The sequence below is a fragment of the Neoarius graeffei genome, chromosome 14 (assembly GCF_027579695.1).
Source record: "Neoarius graeffei isolate fNeoGra1 chromosome 14, fNeoGra1.pri, whole genome shotgun sequence".
In the NCBI taxonomy this organism is placed as follows: Eukaryota; Metazoa; Chordata; class Actinopteri; order Siluriformes; family Ariidae; genus Neoarius; species Neoarius graeffei.
In genome coordinates this window covers 7,708,489-7,729,773 of record NC_083582.1, presented here as the reverse complement: position 1 = coordinate 7,729,773, position 21,285 = coordinate 7,708,489, and the positions used below count along the sequence as shown (strand labels likewise).

The 21,285-nt window shown below is 41.7% G+C and overlaps 1 protein-coding gene across 3 annotated transcripts in view; it reads right to left on the bottom strand.

Annotated features, from left to right (window-relative positions):
• The window catches only part of oat (ornithine aminotransferase), a 118,554-nt gene that overhangs the window by 51,951 nt on the left and 45,318 nt on the right, over positions 1–21,285 (bottom strand). For all 3 annotated transcript variants that reach the window (XM_060939213.1, XM_060939215.1, XM_060939214.1), the window contains exon 2: positions 13,575–13,784. In XM_060939213.1, coding sequence (XP_060795196.1) covers positions 13,575–13,776 — 202 coding nt within the window. In that variant the 5' untranslated portion in view covers positions 13,777–13,784. The remainder of the gene's footprint in view (positions 1–13,574; positions 13,785–21,285) is intronic.

The following is a 21,285-nucleotide window of genomic DNA, read 5'->3' as shown; positions in this document are numbered from 1 at the left end:
CAGACATAACGTCTCCGGGACCTTCAGGATCCAAAGTGTCATCGCCTGGTCTGCAGGCAACGCTAGCAACTGAATGAACTTAATGAACACTGTTAGACACGTTATAAAATACAACAGGAATGATGTGGATGATATTGACGGAAGATACCGTTCAACAGAATAAGTGAGTTTTCTTGGTGTCTTTCTAGTTCAGAAAGTTCAGTCAGTCAGCAGCACAGCTAGGCTTGGACCTGCCACTATGCTGATGTTACTAACATTTGCACCCACGTTTCGGCAGCGAAAGTTCATAAAAATGGATAACGGAAAGTTCATAAAAATGGATAACGGTAATGGATAACGGAAAGTTCATAAAAATGGATAACGGTAATAGTGAAAATTACAAGTTGGCCTTATAAGTGCCAACAGATATTCAAGGTATAAGTAGATGAAATGAACGTAAAAGGGGTCTTATTTTCAACTAAAGTGTACTGCAGATGTAGGGAGTTGAAACATTTTCTGAATGAGCTAGTTGGCCCCTTTAAATAAACGGGTATCTATTCATACAGTGAGATCGCCAAAGTTTAATAAACTGAAAATGCAATAACTGTAATTTTGAAGTAGATGATGTATAGGACATGTGTCGCTTGTGTCTTGTGGCTTATTGTAAAAATGATATAAAGGGTTCAAAATCGCATAGTTACAAATATAATAGTAACTTCATATGATAATATTAACCACTGGTTATTTCAGAGAGGAAAAAAATGGGGACACTATTGCTTCCATTCAGGACAATACAACACAGAATTCGGGACCACTGGGGGACACAAAGAAAAAAAGTTAATTTCGAGCCCTGCCAAACCTGTCCCTCCTGTCTGCTATGGGCCCGCACAATACCCGTGTCCAGCGTAAAATCATGAGATGGACTTCTCGGCCATGAATAGGGAGAGTCCATCATCATCATCATCATCATCATCTCACAATCTCAGATCCTATCAGAATTTTGTGCCTAAAAATCTAATGTTCATTCCCTCCATCAAAACCGATCTCAGAAACAGCCTGCATGAGGATCAGCATAAACGGTCCACTAGTGGGAGAGTTCCATTACCACAGGGCCCTTGAACTTTTCTTTGCCAAACCAAGGAGGATGGCCTGTACTGACGTTACTTGCCGACTGTGCCATAAGTAGTCAGAACAACTACCTGAACACAACTATCTGAAGTTGTGTCAGACTAGAAGTGGTTTTGCACGTTGTGCAATTGTATGCTGTACCTTGCACAAGACTCAACAGTGCCCCTTCAGAGTTTACAGACAACTACGTGAAGTTGCATCACGCTACAATACTTGCACATCTTGTTATTGCACTTTAACTGTTTTGTTTATTTATAAAAAGAGTTCAGTAAGTTGTCGGCCCTGTGATCCAGATATCTCGCCAACGTCGCCCAAACAGGACACCGCCTGCCCAACCCCGCCACTGCCCCCCACCCCGGGTGACGCCTCCTCCCCCCTGGTCACCACCTGGACTAACTGATTTTCTGCGGGAAACCCTGTCATGGTGTCTTTGAGATATTTGTCATTCTTTCGCCTGTGAGCACTAGGGCTGGGTTCAAAAGATCGATCCACGATCCGATATCGATTCACGTTCAAAAAACACGAGATCGATTCAAAAATGTGTGGATCGATCTCTTCCAGGTGGCTATAGGCACTATTTTCTCGACGGATGCCGGCAAACGAAACCGAAACTTAAGAACGCGAGATGGCTGAAGCTGCACAGCTAAAATCACCGCCTGGCCTGAAAGCTGATGTATGGCATTACTTTGGATTCAAACGTTACGAGGACAGAGACGAACTCGACAGAACAAAAGCAGTGTGCAAACTGTGCCACATAGAGGTAAAATATAGTGGCAATACAACCAATCTCCGCAACCACTTATCCAGGCGCCACGCCGACACAGTTTCAGCTAAACCTGCGGCGAATCAAACTGCACTGGAGAAGGCATTTGGTGTTAAATTACATGCACAAACACATATGGAGCTGTTCCTGTCAATAGGGACAGGGTTTTTTTTACTTTAAAGTGACAATCCAGCAATATCCAAGTAAATCGATATCGAATCGGATCGTGACCTTATGAATCGGAATCGAATCGATCCAGGAAATCTGGATCGATTCCCAGCCCTAGTGAGCACGACTTCTTTTGGTCTTTTGGCATCCTAGAACACCTTTTGTCTTTTTCTTGATTTGATCGGTTTGAACATCCAAAGCAGCAGAGCAGCAATCTGGAGTATTTGGAGGCAAAACACAAGAAACTGCTGCAAAGCGACAACTGCTTTAAAAAAATAAATAAAAATAATAATAATAATTTAAAAAAAAACCCACACACGATGCCTGCCCATCTGCTGGAAATCTGAATACGTAATGAGGCAGATCACTACCGGAAACAACGTCGATTGCGAACAAAGTATTTAAAGGAAAACAAAGCCCAAAAGTAAACTCCGTTTGCGGATCACGGCAAGATGTGTTCTTTGCAAGTTTAAATTAAAAAACACCTTTATAATGACTTCCGGGAAGATGGCCGAGTGAACAGACGTATAGTTAACTGCTCTCCCAAGTCGGACATAAAAAAACCACCCTAAGGCTTAAACTCGACGACCGAAAGTTATATTATGGGTGGGAGAGGCAACCGAAGAACAGGAAACACTAATCAGAGACAAGAAAAAGTTGAGAAACTACCCGAAACTGAAAAGCTACCTGAGACCTCAGAAAGCGAACACGAGGACGACGCAGCAAAGAAAATGGAGGGACAAGACCACAACGAGACACTGCGAGTCGGGCTGGCTACAATCAGCAAGGATATAAAAGACCTTAAACAAGAGATACGACACGAACTGATCACGCTAAAAGACGAGTTGAAAAAAGAAATGAAAGAAGAAATCACGACTCTTCAACAAGAAATTGAGCGCAAGCTAGCAGACAACATAACCGAGCTACGGACACAGAAGGCGGAAATGGTCGAGGCTCAGGAGCGCATAGCAGAGCTGGAGGAGTGGAAAGTAGACGCGGGACAAGTGATGATGGAAATGCTGGAACGGACACGCCAGATGCAAGAAAAGGTAACCGACCTCGAGGGGAGATCAAGAAGGAATAATATCCGCATTTTCGGCGTTCCAGAGGAGACGGAGGGAAACTCCACTAGCAAGTATGTAGACCAGATGCTAAAAACAGAGCTACAGCTACCTGAAGGAACGGAGCTCCACGTCCAGAGAGCGCACCGCGCGCTCGCACAGAAACCAAGCCCGAATGCACCACCCAGGTCCATCATAATCAACTTTCTCAAGTTTGAGACGAAAGAAATGATCTTGAAGACGGCATGGAAGAGAAAAATACAAGTAGGAGACAAGCAGATCTTTTTTGATCATGATTATCCTGCAGAAGTCGTCCAGAAACGGAGGTCATATGTGGGCATTAAAAAGGTGCTTAAAGAAAACAAAATACGTTTCCAGACGCCGCTGACCAAAATACGGATACACTGGAGCAACGGAGTGAAAACATACGACACCGCCGTGGAAGCCGCGCAGGCTATGAGAGAAAGGGGATTCATCACAGACCCACCGGGCGATGACGGCACACCGGCGGCGAGGGAGAAGACACGCGTAGCACCGGAATGGCAGCGCGCCAGAGGAAAGGATACGACACGTGAAGCAGCGCACCGTGCCAGAGAGAAGCTACAGGACTGCCTCAGGAAAACATGAACATGCACTGGAGACAGGTAGCAGTAAAACATAGACTTCAACACTGATAATAATCATATCCGACCAGGAGATGTTCAGTTTTCTTTTCAATAGTTGGACACATCTAGACCTTATAGAGTTCAATTAGGAACTAATCAAGTCTAGGAAGGGGCCCCCATGAGAGATGAGGATTTCCCCTTCACCCTCCAACAGGGACTCGGGGCACAGTTCACCCCACTGTTTGAAGTCACCATTGTTTTGGTTCATGGTGTTGTATTTATTGTTCATGAGTGTTTTGTTCAGAAATGTTTGGGAGTATACCTACAAATAATAGCAAAACAAAATGACGACTAATAATATTAAAATAATGTCGTTGAATGTAAATGGTCTAAATAATCCAATTAAAAGACAAAAGGTCATGACAAAACTTAAAAAAGAAAAAGCACAAATAATTTTTCTTCAGGAGACCCACTTGTCACAATCAGAACATGATAAACTTAAAAAATTTGGCTACAGGAACTTATACTATAGTTCATTTAAAGTTCATTTATAGTTCATGTAAAGAATGTGAGGCATGAGCGTATACTAATTGGGAATCTTTACAGCAGAAGACAGCTTTTAGCTGGACTGAAATAACTTCGAATCACAGCAGCAGACACCGTTGCCAAGGTAACTCAGATGAAGTTTTGCATTGTATCCAGATCATAGTATTAACCCACAAAACCCACTTCGCTAACACAGCCCTGTCATGTAGCCTCCATTTTAAATGCATCAGTTATGTAGGTGACCTTTATCTGATATTCCTCATGACGCCCAGCAGACTCTAAGACTGAGGATTTTTAATTGCACAGTTTTGCATTCATCCTTCAAACAATAAGCACCTTAATATCTGCCTTCATTACTGAATTTACTCCAGGATATCTTCCACATGCTGCAAGAACAAAGGTTATCATGGATATTGTGTTTGCTTTTGAACCAAGTGATGGTAAGCAACTAGAAACTGCAGTCAATCATGTTATTCAATTACCTGCAATTTCCTTTTTTTACCATCATCTCAAAGAACCCATGAGACCAGAAAACAGAAGACCATTTCAGAAAACAGAAGACCATTTCAGAAAACAGAAGACCATTGTTGTCAAAGAAAATAATGTTTAAAAAAAAATCTCCTCCTATTCACCACATCTCCTCTCCATGATTTCTACACTCCAGGTCTGGTGCATTCTTCAGCTAAAGGGTTAATTTTTTTTTAAACACAATACATCCATTTAATGTATATTTACATTGGCTGAGATATTTTTCTCTCTCTTTATAGAAATTCCACACATCTTTTCTGGCTACATAGGTTTTAGATGCTCTTTGTCTTTTTTTGGAGGCTAAAACTGCAATGCAGACGATTTTCAGACACATCCAGATTTTCTTTCCTCACTCTTCTAACTATAATGAATAGAAGAACAACAACAACCTTATTTAATCACATGTACACTTAAGCACAGTGAAATTCATCTCTGCGTTTAACCCATCTGAAGCAGTGAGCACACACACATGCCCAGAGCAGTGGGCAGCTATGATACAGCACCCAGGGAGCAGATGGGGGTTAGGTGCCTTGCTCAAGGGCACCATGTTAACCTTTGAACTGTGCTCAAACCCAGAACCTTCTTGCTGTGAGGTGACAGTGCTAACCACGACACCGCCATGCCACCTATAGAATAGTAGTTACCATCCATCCATTATCTGTAACCACTTATCCTGTGCAGGGTCGCAGGCAACCTGGAGCCTATGCCAGCTGACTATGGGCGAGAGGTGGGGTACACCCTGGACAAGTCACCAGGTCATCGCAGGGCTGACACACAGAGACAAACAACCATTCACACTCATACTCACACCTACGGTCTATTTAGAGCCACCAATTAGCCTAACCTGCATGTCTTTGGACTGTGAGGGAAACCGGAGCACCCGGAGGAAACCCATGCAGACACGGGGAGAACATGCAAACTCCACACAGAAAGGCCCTCGTCGGCCACTAGGCTCAAACCCAGAACCTTCTTGCTGTGAGGCGACAGTGCTAACCACTACACCACCATGCCGCAGTTAGTAGTTACTGAATAATATATTTTAAAGCCAGGTTTACACTGTCGGATTCTCAGCCAGATTTTGCTGTTGCAAACAAAAATTGCACATCATAAAATAATTCTTTGGGCACGAGTTTGGTGGTTTTATAACATATAATGTGACAAAATTACCATGGCTGATTTAGTGCTGTCATGACTAGAGACAACCAAAGACAAAATTCTGACAATGTCTCAAAATTTTGATTAAAATCTCAGAGTGGGAGTGTTGCTACAATGCCCCAATAGGAGTAGTGTTTTGAGAAGGGGTGTCCAAATTTTATCAAAAGGGGCCAAAATGGACCGGATCAAAATACCTAACAGCCAGTCACCAAATATTGGGGAAAAAATCCAAGCACATACAGTCAGGTCCATAAATCATAAATGTCTACCTCAGTATAATGGTGTGGAACTGCAGACTTTCAGCTTTAATTTGAGGGTATTTGCATCTAAATTGGCTGAATGAAAGTCCACGTGCCAATGAGTCCAATGAGCACACACACATGCCCAGAGCAGTGGGCAGCTATGATACAGCACCCAGGGAGCAGATGGGGGTTAGGTGCCTTGCTCAAGGGCACCACGTTAACCTTTGAACTGTGCTCAAACCCAGAACCTTCTTGCTGTGAGGTGACTGTGACTTTCAGCTTTAATTTGAGGGTATTTGCATCTAAATTGGCTGAATGCTGTAGGAATTACAGCACCCTGGGCTGCACCATGGTTGGTTGCAAATCCACTTTTGGGAAGGACTCTTTCAAGAATTCACTAAAGGTTTTATGGCCCTTTTCCACTACCCTTTTTCAGCTCACTTCAGCCCGACACGGCTCGCGTTTCGACTACCTCAGAGCAGCACGACTCAGCTCGCTTCAGCCCTGCTCAGCACCCAAAACTCGCACGGTTTTGGAGTAGGGCTGAAGCGAGCCAAACCGAGCCGAGTGGGGCTAGGGGCGTGAGGAGACACTCCCCTGTGCACTGATTGGTGAGGAGGAGTGTCCTCACATGCCCACACACGCCCCGCGAGCACGCTGGGATCTGTAAACACCGTAAATCCGGAAGAAGAAGAATTACGAATTACGCGAGAATTATGAAGCCTTATGCGCCTCGCCTCATCTATACGCTCTTGCCAGTATCTGTTGGCATTGTCGGTGACAACAAGCCACAGCACCAAGACCAGCAACACTAATGATTCCATGTTTATTGTTTACTATCCGGGTCGTGAGACTACCGCTTAAAAGATCACTGATGTCACTGTTTGCGCCGCCTAACGACATCACGTGACGTCCACCCACTTTCGCTAACTCCACCCAATGTGTCCACCCACTTCCAGCCAGCACGGTTCAGCACGGTTGTAGTCGAAATGCAACTCCAACAGCCCTGCTCAGCTCGACTCAGCCCAACTCAGCACGGCACGGCTCAGCCCAACTCAGCCGCATTGGTAGTGGAAAAGCGGCATTAGATGCTCAGTTGTTGGAAGCATTGGCACTTATTAACTCAAATAATGTTCTGCTCCCTGTTTGCTGTGATAAAAAGCTGCTTCTTCCAGGATTGCTTCTGGCTACTTCAGTTTCTCTGCACTACGTTGTCATTAGGTATTGCCACTACATTGTTGTTAGGTATTACCACTACGTTGTCATTAGGTATTACCACTACGTTGTCATTACGTATTACTATTACGTTGTCGTCACGTATTACCACTACGTTGTCATTACGTATTACCACTACGCTGTCGTTACGTATTACCACTACGTTGTCGTTATGTATTATCACTATGTTGTCGTTAGGTATTACCACTATGTTGTCATTACGTATTACCACTATGTTGTCGTTAGGTATTACCACTACGTTGTCGTCACGTATTACCACTACGTCGTCGTTACGTATTACCACTACGTTGTCGTTACGTATTACCACTACGCTGTCGTTACGTATTACCACTACGCTGTCGTTACGTATTATCACTATGTTGTCGTTAGGTATTACCACTACGTTGTCATTACGTATTACCACTATGTTGTCGTTACGTATTGGCACGACTATTAGGACGGCCTACTACGTAACGACGACGTATTTCCCTGACATTACCAAACCACTACCTAACCACTACGTCGTATATACGTTGTGTGTTTGCTGGGCTGCTCCCTGTTTGCTGTGATAAGCTGCTTCTTCCAGGATTGCTTCTGGTTACTTCAGTTTCTCTGCACTTTCTTCCTCTGAATATTCTTTGCTTTGACCATGAATTGTTTTATGATGTCTCATCATGTTAAAATCCTTAATTACTACAGCAGTTGATTGACATATGAAGGAGCGTACATACATACAGGAAATGATTCACTCATTGCTCATTGCTTTGTAGTGGACAGTTGGTTGTTAGTGGACATTCAAGGCTCTGGTTGCCAAGGTATCCCTCTTGTATGTTTACTGGTCAGTCAACAGTATCCTTTGCTCCTATTCATAGTCGCCTCAAAGATGAGATCAGTTTAACTCGGTACCTGCCCACTTCGTGTTGCCAATGGTTATTTAGCTTGTCATCACTACCAGTTGCTGAGTTTCATTGCCATTTCACAGTTTCTTCCTGTGTATATGCCCCTTGAGGCATATGTATTTGCTATGGCTGGATGAAAAAGTATTTATTTGAAAAAGAGTTTCCAGCTCTAAGAAAATCACCCCTGCTCACTGTTAATGTCAAAAATTTTGCCTGGAGCTATGATTAAATATCCATCCCATATCTGTGGCTACTTATCCTGTTCTACAGGGTCGCAGGCAAGCTGGAGCTTGACTATGGGTGAGAGGCGGGGTACACCCTGGACAAGTCGCCAGGTTATCGCAGGGCTAACACAGAGACAAACAACCATTCACACTCACACCAACGGTCAAGTTAGAGCATGATTCAATATCATTTTGTTAAATAAATTTACAGGTGTAGTCAGAGAATTAAAGGCTCTTGCAATATAGCTTACTGTGTAACACAGTCTACTGCCTCTGACAGGTGAAAGGAAAAAGTGTAGCCAGCAAGGGGATGTAGAAGAGGAGTAGTGATACTAATACCAAATTCAACTAAATTTGACCTTGAGAAGGAATGCAGGGATAAGGAAGGAAGATACATTATAGTAAAAGGAAGAGTGGAGAATGAACTGCTAACACTAGTAAACATATATGCACCTCCAGAAAGTGACAAATCCTTTTTTAGATGTCTATTTGATGATATCACAGCAGAAACAGGAGGTATTCTGGTTTGTGGGGGAGACCTAAATGTTATTAGAGACCACAGAATAGATACAACTAGTCTCAAAAAGAATAGAATGCATCTGACAAGATTCATAAACATATCCTTGAAGGAGATGGGAATGATTGATGTTTGGAGGAATCTACACCCCCTGGAAAAAGACTTCACGCATTATTCCGCAGCACATAAAGTCCACTCAAGGATAGATTATTTTTTTATGAATGTAGAGGACAACCATATGGTCCGAGAATGCAGGATAGGGGGCGCAGACGTGTCAGACCATAACCCACTCTATTTAACAATAAACTTAAACAATAGAAGACGGCAGACAGTATGGAGACTTAATCTGGGAATTCTGAATAATGACCAAACAAAGAAGAAGGTAAAAACAGAAATTGAAAGATATATAGAGGAAAATAACAATGGCACTGTAGACCCAACGATTTTCTGGGATGCCATGAAGGCAGTCATCAGAGGAAAACTGATAGCTGAAACTGCACATGCAAAAAGAGCTAAAATGGAGGCTTATAAAATGTACAATGAAAGGTTAAGAGTATTGGAACAGGAATATCAATATACTAATGACCCCAAGATAAGTCAACAAATTAAAGATACAAAAACAAAAATTAATGACATACTTCTGGACGAAATTGAAAAAAAGAATAAATATTTTAAACTGGGCTACCATGAAGTAGGCTCAAAGGCCACAAAAATACTGGCAAAGCGTATAAGAAAACAGCAAGCAATTAGTAATATATGCAAAATTAAAGATCCTCATACAGGTGAGACAGTGTCTACCCCGGATGGTATTGAGGATATCTTCCAAAGATATTATCAAGACCTATATACACAACCTGCATCTGCAGATGAGAATGATATGATTGCATTCCTAGAAACGTTAGACTTACCCTCAATTGGACTTATACAAAATGATAAATTAACAGCAGAGATTACACTGGAGGAAGTAAAAGAAGCAATAAATACATTGAAAAACAATAAATCACCAGGGAGCGATGGATACCCAGCAGAGTGGTATAGGATGTTTGGAGAAGAGCTGTCACCACTACTCCTTGCCTCTTTCAATTGGACTCTCCAAAACAATAAAATACCCCCATCATGGTCTGAGGCAATAATTACAGTCATACCGAAACAAGGAAAAGACAAAGAACACTGTGCAAGCTATAGACCAATCTCAATATTAAATGTTGACTATAAAATATATACAACTATAATCTCTAAACGGCTGAACTCCTTTATATCAGAAATAATAGAGGAAGATCAAACAGGATTTATAAGAGGGCGCCAGACCCATGACAACATTAGAAGAACACTACACGTAGTGGAACAAGCAAGAAAAGACAAAAAGAGCACTGTATTAGTAAGTATTGATGCAGAGAAAGCTTTCGATTCTGTCAACTGGAAATTTCTATATAAAGTGTTAGGGAGATTTGGCTTTAATAATAAATCAATACAGTGCATAAAGACACTCTATCAACAACCAACTGCAAGAATTAAAGTCAATGGGAGCCTGACAGACAAAATTAGACTACAGAGATCAACAAGACAAGGATGCTGTCTATCACCCACTCTATTTGCCATTTTTATAGAGCCGCTAGCACAGGCTATAAGACAGGAACAAGAGATTAAAGGAGTGGTGGTGAATGGCGTAGAACAAAAAATAGGACTTTTCGCAGATGACGTCATAACCTACCTCGAACGCCCAAATGAATCATTACCTCAATTGATGAAACTTTTAGAAACATTTGGACACCTATCAGGATATAAAATAAATGTTGCAAAGACACAGATATTAGCACTTAACTATAGCCCACCTAAAGAGATCCAAGAATTATTTAAACTTGACTGGAAACGTAAGGGAATTGAATATTTGGGGGTCACAATCATGAAAGGATTATCTAAACTATATAAATCAAACTATGGTAAGATAAATCAGGAAATACAAAAAGATATTGAAAGATGGTCCACATTAACACTGGATCTAAGCTCACGAATCCAGATAATCAGGACGAATGTTTTGCCAAGGCTTTTATACCTGTTCCAATCCTTACCAGTAGAGGTCCCACAGTCTCAGTTTATGAGCTGGAATAGAATAATTTCAAGGTTTGTTTGGGGTGGAAAAAGGCCTAGAATAAGATTGGAGACTCTCCAGCTGCCAAAAGAAGAAGGTGGGATGGGACTTCCCAATCTGAAAGCATACTACTATGCAGCCCAGCTGAGGTATATGGTTGGATGGTGCAAACCAGATTACACTGCAAAGTGGAAAGAGTTGGAAACACAGCTTGGAGAATACCCAGTACAGAGTATTATAGGAGATGAAGACACATACAAGGTGATTAAAAACCAAATAAACCCAATAACGAAGTTTACACTAAAATTATGGTTCAGCATAATAAAAAAATACAAGATTCAAAAAGATGCTAATTCATTAAAATGGATAGCATATGATAGCAAATTCAAACCAGCTAGATATGATAAAGGGTTTAAGTGGTGGACAACCAAGGGAATCACAGCGTGGTGTGTGCTAGTGAAGAACGGGCAGCTGGAGAGTTTCCAAAATATGAAGGAAAAATTTGATTTGGATAAACAGGAATTCTATAGGTACCTACAACTTAGAGATTACTTTCTGAAAGAGATCAGGATGGACCCCTCCGGAGAAGTGCATGGTGTGATCCAACTCGTAATCAATATATACAAAGAAAACAAAATTAGAATTGTTTCCGGGTTATATAAAAAATTAATATCAAATAAGCACTCAACCAAATACATAAAAGAAAAATGGGAATCAGAATTTAAGATAAAAATCACAGAAGAAGAGTGGTTAAAGATGTGGAAGATACACCACACATCCACCAATTCACGGATCTGGAGGGAGTTCTCCTGGAAAAATCTGGTACGTTTTTTTATCTCACCCAAAGTCAAGAGTAAACAGGTGAACAAAAATATGCCTTGTTGGAGAGGCTGTGGAGTAATGAATGTGGATCACTCGCACGTTTTCTGGAAATGTGATAAAATCAGATTGTTTTGGAAAATGGTACACGATGCATTGTTGCAAATTCTTGGATATAAGATTCCAATGACTTGTACAGTATTGTATTTGTGTAACCTATGTGAAGAAAATATTAGACCGAAAGATAGATACCTGGTAAAAAATATTACTAACAGCAGCTAAGAAAGCCATCACGAAGAAATGGGGAAGGGAAGACACCCCCACTCAAGATCAATGGACTCACCTGGTTGAGGAAATATACACAATGGAAAAAATGATACACCGCCTGAGGCTACAGGAAGCCCAATTCAAAGAGAAATGGAAGAGATGGACAATATTTATCACTGAACAACGACAAAACTAAAAAACTTGATTAAGGAAAAGAAAAAAGAATATGGACAGATTATACGTAAAGAGACTCCCATTTGTTGTATTTCTGAACGTGTTTTTACTTGTTGTAATTTATTATTGAGTTGTTCCTCCTTTGTAAAGAAAAATTTTCAATAAAAATTAAAGTAAAAAAAAAAAAAACACCTTTATAATAACTTTTAAAATGGATAAATGCCCAGCTCTGCCGCAACCAGATCACTAGTACGCCGTTTCCCTTACCAACACGGAGCCATCAAATAAAGGCTTCCAATTCTTTAAAAAATAAATAAATAAATAACAACAACTCCCCAGGCGCTACTGCTCTCGCTCTCTTGCTCTCTCTGTGTGTGTTCACTGCTTCAGCAGAGTTAAACACAGAGGAGAGGAGAAAAAAAAAAAACCTTCACTGTGCTATAAAGCAACAAATACAGACGTCTAATTCCAAAAAAAAAAATCTAATCGGAAATTTTCCGTAGCCGTGTGATTTTTACTGCCGACAAAATCTGCCAGATCAACAGACTTCGCTTTTATGAAATTTAAATCTCACTCGGCGAGATGACACATGCGCAGCACTGACACAGAAACTAGTAAACAACCCCGTTGCCATAGCAGTGCGATTCTTGCCGTCAAAACAGATTGCTTTTTATTCACTGAGAAAAGCAAACAAGCAAATCACATAAAAGGATCAATGATCGGGGTTTATTTTTACACCCAATGCTGGACACTCGGCATCTTCAGGTTTGTTTACAACAACAATTTAGAAGCGACACGTATCCACTAGATCTCAGTTGCGGCAAGTCATATTTGGAGTCCGTGACGCCGTGTACTCGGAGCGCGACACTTGAACCTCAGACAGAGTGAGACCTCAGCGCCCAGGGACGCCGTTTGTACAAATATGAACAAGTGAACACTCGAACATGTCTTGTGTGGATATTATGCCAGTATAAAGGGGTTTACTTTCTGGGTTGTGTTTAGCTTTAAAAGACGGTCAGTTCACTCACACGTTGTGAAGTTTACACCCAGTTCCTGGTCATGCATGAAAAATAATCAACCCTTTCATGCATAACTCAATCATAGAAATGAACGTCTTGGCCACAGTAAAGAAATAATTGAGCAGTGAGGACAGCGTTCGTTATATCTCAATCTCAGTGACGTGCGGACATCTCACCTTTTCCTCTGTGCAGGGCGACGGGTAGCGGGTGGTAGTTGTGAGCTCCGTATCGCTCCTCTCGTGAGAAGACCTCCTCAGGTGAGAGCGCTCTCTGGTCATGCTTGGCGTGAGCCGTCGCCGTCGACGACGAGCGTATCGCAGAGTGAGCGCTGCGGCTCAGCGTGGCCCAGCGGCTCAGACGAATCAGCATGTGCTTCATTGTGATACCTGCGTACGCAGAGAGCACAAATTAAACATGGACAAACTGCATCTTATCCTCCCAGGACTCCCCTCTGACAAACAAGACCTTCTGTTTTACTCAGTCAGATTTAAAATGAGGGTCCAGAGGGTGTCTTTAGCGTATCCGCTTTTTCCAAAACGTCCGGACTTTGGATCAAATGTTCCGTTTAACTGATACATTTACAGTAGTTTAAAAGGCAAAAGAGAGTCTGGGGCGCCAATACTTTAGTTCTGTGTTGACCATGGAGAATTTTGAGTGCAAGCTTGATCACACATTTAAAACAAATGTAGGTACAGCCAGTCACAGTCTCTTTTAACTACATTTCCCATCAACCAACTTCCGCGTTGACCTACGTCACGCCTGGGCGGGATCACCTACGTCACTTCCTCTGTGAAGCCATAAGTAACTGAACACGTTTCCGCTCTCTCTCTTTTCCGTCTGGACCAGCCGTCTGCAGGCACAAAGAGATCCGCTCCGCCAAGCAACCCAGATAAAGACGTCTTTCTGGCAAGAATCAGAATTTAGCGCCTTTCTCTTATTTACCTTTGGCCACGGTAAACTCTAGAATCGCGCAATTTTGATTCAGATTGAGATATAACCGGTTTCATTTGTTCCTTATAAGTACGTACGACTGCAGCCCAAGCAGTTAATTTAGAGTTAGAAGCGACCGGCTTCCTTCTAACAAAGTGCTGTGCACATTGTTTGATCAGAGACTTCTTTTCATCACGAGCGACCACGCGTCGGACCAAGAAATTCTCTGCGCTTCACGGAGGCCTCCACGACTGTGAAACTCCAAAAGTCTCAGAACATCTCATAATCTTGCGTAGAGGCGAGATACTGAAGTAAGATTGGCATTTGGGCAAAAAGACTAGTCTTAGGAATTAGTTTTATTAAGGAGGGTGAATTTAAACTCCGGAACGGTTTAATTGTTTACACTGTAGACACGCAGCGTGTTGAATTGATGATTGTTCTATTTTGTTTTGATCTCTCAGTTGTTTTAATAAATAGGTTTTGCATGCTCTCTTTTCCTTTCTAACACTTTAATTCCATCATTACACATATTTTGACCTCATCAAGATTTCAGTGGATTTAGTAGTGCTATAAGCTAGTGGGGTTAGCTATCCAGGCTAGTCTTTGTTTAGGCCACACACCCCTTTTGTTCTTAACCCCATGAGGTAGAACTCTTTGGCCTTAGCTAGCAACACAAGGCTAATCTTTGTCTCCACCACGTGGACACAAACACATCTTAGCTAGCAACCAAAGCTAACTCTTTTGTTCTACTTAGAAACACGTGGTCACGACCCCCACACCTCAGATAACACACACACACACACACACACACACACACACACACACAAACATACCTCAGATAAGATTCCAATCACTCTCACACATCACTCTCTCTCACACACACACACATTTATTCTTGCTTATATGTATATATCTGCTGACTTTATTGAATGTACAGCAGTTATAATAAATTCAATTATTGAAACTGTGTTTATTCGTTGTACCGATATTTTTGAAGCCATCCAATCTCAAAAGAATTCCAAGGTGCATATGAGTTGTGTAATACGGCAAGTGATCATAATAATTTGGAATATACCATAATTTAGCTGTTTGGTAATTTATTATTAAGCACCAAAATTAACGGTATTAATTAATGAGACTGATTTAATGAGACTGATTTAATGAGATTGATCACTTAATTACCAATTGCACCTACACAAAAATCAGTTATTATATATATTTATTCTACACCATGCATCAAGGGCAGTAGATAGTGTGGACCACTGTTGGGTTTCATGCCCTGCAGTGCACAAAAAAATTAAATGAAAATTAATTAAAAAACAAACAAAAAAAAACAAACATTGGATCAGGTGACAGGAGGGGGGAGGAGAGGGACCCCCCCCATAAATCTCTATCAGTTTAATCCGGACGATTCTGTAGCAACTGTGTTTGACCAATCAGTGCTGTGCACTAGTTTAGCTCTGCCTACAAATCCCAGCACGGGTCATGTTACCTGGCTGAGAAGAGGAATTAAATTCAGCACGTTAACTTAAAGCAGACACGCAGAACCATGGCCTCACTTTCGCTTATAAACGCCTGGAGACCTCAAGAACGGCACAGGAATAGTTTTAACAATAAATCTAAAACAGTAATTTTTACAATTAAAGTGATTCATATCGGTAGCGGTCCGAGCGAATGACCTTGACGTCCGTAACGTCACAGCAGGAAGTCTATCAGTTTCATCACCATTTCCGCTATACTAAAAACATAGAGCTGACTGCAACTCCGATCCTCCATTTTGAGCTAATTTATCGCCATGCCACGGAGATGTGTTGCTGGCCGGTGCAGCAACACGACAGAAGGTGGATTTACGTTGCATTCATGGCCCAAGGATGTTCAAACTGCAAAGATTTGGATGCGTTTTGCAAGAAGTTCACGGGCACATTGGGCGCCTATGAAGTGGGCTCTCCTCTGCTCTGCACATTTTACCGAAGACTCGTACGAGACCTCTGATCTGTTGAGGAGCGTTGGCTATAAGCCCGTATTGAAAGAGGGTGTAGTACCAACAATTACAGAAAACTACAAGTTTTTTTTTAAAAGGAAAGAGAGTTCAGTTGCACCAGCCCTCCCCGAGTTAGCCGAGGGTTGTTGATAAAACCTGAGATGGAACGGCATGGGGCATGACGTGACATATTATCGCTCGGGCAGTGACCTCCCTGCAGTTGTTGCTAAAACCGGTGACATCCCGTTCCGTCCCGGGTTTTAGTAATTGCCTGAGCCGAGCAGTAATGGTATGGAATCAATTTTGTGCCAAAATGTTCATACAATACTTTTGAAATATCAAACAAAAACGACAAATCAAAATACAAAAAAAGAAAAAAGTCAATTTTTTTAGACTGGCAAACAAATTATTTGTGTAATCGTGCAAAATATCAGTCTATTACTCTTCAGAAACCTTTTATTTTTGTTCCACGTCTTTCTCAGTTTTGCTTGGCGTAATTTATTTTGGTTGCGATTCCAGCTTTCTCGTTTGCGCTCCCTGACTTTTTGCTTGCAGTTTTGGCACAAACTTCACGTGCGGGTGGGCTGTCCAGGAACGCATTCCCATTGGCTAACTTGTGTTTAACTGACAGCTCCGCTCAGCCATTCCCTACTCGGATTCTGGCGGACTGTTTGACGAATGACCGATCCATTGACGGTAAACAAGGATGGAGTGGACTTCAGTGGCGACTATGATATTGAATTAATTCAACAAAGTGTAAATTCAATATCATAGTCGCCACTGAAGTCCACTCGATCCTTGTTTACCGTCAATGGATCGGTCACTCGTCAAACAGTCCGCCAGAATCCGAGTAGGGAATGGCTGAGTGTAGCTGTCAGTCAAACACAAGTTAGCCAATGGGAATGCATTCCTGGACAGCCCACCCACACGTGAAGTTTGTGCCAAAACTGCAAGCAAAAAGTCAGGGAGCGCAAACGAGAAAGCTGGAATCGCAACCAAAATAAATTACGCCAAGCAAAACTGAGAAAGACGTGGAACAAAAATAAAAGGTTTCTGAAGAGTAATAGACTGATATTTTGCATGATTACACGAATAATTTGTTTGCCAGTCTAAAAAAAAATTGACTTTTTTTTCTTTTTTTGTATTTTGATTTGTCGTTTTTGTTTGATATTTCAAAAGTATTATATGAACATATTGGCACAAAGTTGATTCCATATAATTGCGGAGTACACAGTATGAAGAGAAGCAATAGTGAATGAGTGAAGCAGCCGTCTGATTTCTAAACTGGATATTGCTGCCATCTCGCCCTTACATGGAAGAAGTGAATGAACAGAGGACTGAAAGTTAGATTGTTTCAAAAGAAATCGGCCACAAGGTCGGCCTTCAAGAAGCGAGAACACAGACAGGTAAACTCCGACTCTCATTCGGATACAAAACATCATTCGTTATTTACCTGCATTTAGATTAATACATGTAACTTGTATTGTGTGCTTAAGTTACCGGTATGAGATTTTTTTAATTTGCTTCAGAATGTGATCGTCTCAGTTTATCTGATTATTTAATGAGCCTTTTACCTTTTATCAGTGAAAATGCATGCATGGACTTTTGGCAGAATGGCATTTCTTTGCCACTGCTCATGGTAAATCAGCCTGTGATGGTACTGGAGGCACTGTAAAGCGGTCAGCAGCTCGAGCTAGCTTACAGGCAGTCACGAATGATCACATACCAACCCCGTCTGATCTGTTTTTCGTGGGCAGAAAAACATATCAAGAACATCCATTTCATCTGGGTTGGTACAGGGGAAGTTATGGAGAGTGGAAAAGCACTGGAGACTAGATTTAGAAGGTCAGCTACTATTCCTGGAACAGGAGACAACCATGTCCAAATCATGTCCAAACCAGCTGCAGGTCAGCAGGGTGTCAGGTGGTTCTAGCTTCACTGTGGATATGAGTGGGAACCGGCCACAAGTAACGCATAAAACCCCTGTTAAACCAGCAGTCTCTCTGGCAGATACAATTCCTGGTAAATATGTTGGGCCATCCTTAAAAAAAAATCCATTTCCTGTCCACCGGGTGAGCAAAAAAAAATTTTCAGTCGGGAGGGAGGGATTTTTTTTATTATTATTTTATTTTATATATATGGATGGATAAGAAATCGCAATGCTGTGTTTGCTTTTTCTTTCAGTACTTTTTTATTACAAAAGCAGACACATTTAATAAAATATGACGGTTTAATCAACTGAAACTTGTACAAAAACTTTAAGTTAGCATTTTAAATGCTGACTGCAACATTTGCAAAACTTTTACAAAGGTACTTAAAATGTCCGACACACGGACTTTTTGTAGTTCTAAATCGAGCGTTAGGCCGAGTTCGGATGAAATTACACTATTAAAATGATCACTGAATGATTTGTTTTTCTGAATCTTTACTATTTTGTTGTTCGCTAGAATACCATTTTGCGATTTCACACTTCAGCAAATGTTTGAAAACTCCGGATCTCCTTCCTTCATGGTGGCTGCCATTTTTTTGTGCCGCACGGCGCATGCGCAGAGCTGATTCAGTTCTATATTCTGCGCGGAATGCAGGGCTTTCCACAAGCGCCGGCTGCCGGCCATACAGCCGACTACACGATTAAATCCAGCCGGCTACTTTAATGACTATTATTTTTGTAGCCCACAGGCTCTAAATATTAATTTTCAATTTTAATAAAATTAAATGTTTATCTCACGGACTGACAATAATGTCAAACTGAACCGCACTCATTTAAGTTGTGATTCGCGCTGTTTGTACCGATAATAACCACAAATTCCCCGCCGACTTCGTTGATCGAGGGAGAGTAACTCATCCGCGGCCCCGACATGCGGTGTGTGTGCGCGCACTCGGCGGAGGCAGTAGTGTGTCGGAGGGAACAGAAGCAGAGATGACGCTTATTTTGTCTCCGGTAAACCAGTCTTCTCTCGTTCAGTTACGTGCTGGCATCAAAAGACACCGTTGGTTGTAAATGAAGCCAAACTGAGTGGTTGGAGTGTATTTTCATACACAAATGGAGAAATGTTGGCTGAGTGTGTAATTGTGTCGCCCCACTGCAGACCGTTGTCGTTGTTAATTCATAGCATGCTCAGCTGCGTGAATGTGTCATGCACCGAAAATAAGAGATTTACAAGCCAGGAACGCCTCATGATGCAATACGCAAGAAAAGAAAGAAGATTTACTGCCATTTTACTTTGTATTTGAGTAAAGTGAATAAATAAATGGTCTGTGGAAAATACATTTAATCCTGGGAACTGCATGCACAGGAGTTTATTTTGTGTTTACTCCCCCCGGCTGGCTACTTATTTGTCATGGCTGGCTAGTATGAGTCTTAGTGGAAAGCCCTGGGAATGCGTAAATGTCAAGTTCGATTTTAGATTTACGAACCCGAAAAAAATGTCGAAAAACCGGCGTTAAAAAAAAAATTTAAACCGCACAAACGGCACTCACCCGGCCGGTGGACCGGAAACAGAACATTTTTAAATAATGGCCTTGTATGTTTATATGACAGACAGTGGTGGATAGGCAACATTCGTGCATTATCAGAGGAGGAACAAGATGTACAAGTCACATTTATGCATCCTCATGGTCCCTCTCAGACTTACAGCTGGCCCAGGAGAGGGGATAACTGTTGGGGCCCTCCGGTGCATGTCATGAAAATCATTGATGCCCCACTTACATCAACTGTCAGGCAGTATAAACTTCCATCTGATGTGGAAAAGCAAATCAAAACACTGTTTAAGCTCTTCAAATAAAGTATTTTTAAGCTTGTTATTTTTCCTACACTGTAGGTTTGTAATTGTATTGTAATATGCCTTAAAACAGCATTTCCGTCTATCGTAAAACATGCCGTACTTGATACCTTAATATTTATAGTTTGGTTTAGGGTACCAACTTCATATTTTGTGCCTTTACTAATGAAAACAAGCTCTTTCCGGTGGTATAATTGTTTTTATGGTAGACCTTGTCATACATTTGCAATATGCATTTGAATTATAGACCCCTTTCACATGACGTCACCGCACCGCGAGAGTTTGTTAGGCGCCATATTGGAAGACCAAGTACATGCACTCACAATATAAAACAAAGTACGAGCGAGAGTAAAGTGACACGATGGCTGATAATTCGGGTTATGTGAGTACATTACCAGCTGCAGAAAGGGCACGGTATGTGGAGAAACTGGCTGTGATTGATGGGTTTGACCCATATGAAGGGAGAATGGAAACATAAGGAAGACCGGACACCAATTCTGCCATCTGTTTGCTACCCAGACATTGTAAACTATTTGTTGTTTAGACCCAGTGCCTACACTCAGTGTTCGAACTATGCCAATATTTTCGGGGGGTCCCTTTTTTTCCCTTGGGGCGCTTGCGCTCGTCTCGGAGCGCGGATCTCCAAACACATGAGAAGCCTATCTTACGCACATATCACGCGGACTCCACACACGCATCGCGTCTGAAGTCATAACTCATCAGGGGAAATCGTGTCCGCATTGGCATGTTCAAAAAACAACCTCGCGTCAACAATGATACCACACGCAAGAAAAAAAAAAAACAGTCAGGATACTCAACAACCAACCTGGCAGCAGCGAGCAAGCCCCAAACCATCCTAAATTATTATTATTATTAAATTGTAGAAGTCTGGGAGGCTTGCTCCTCATACAGTTATCAACTTGGGGCCACTTTAGCATGTTTTAAATCTGAATTTCTTGCGTTTGCTTACCTCAAAGTGTCCGCAGATCATGCACAGACTTATCCATTATATCCACAGTTTTTTGCCAAGTCTCACACAGGTTTCTTTCAAGTCTACTGTTGGGCCAATAACTCATAAATAAAACAGCTCAGATTTGTTTGTTTAAGTCGTTTGGCCACTCCATTTTATTCTCGTGGGTTCACATACCGCTGCCGTTATTTCCCCCTAATCAAGAGTTTGTTGGTCTTCCAATA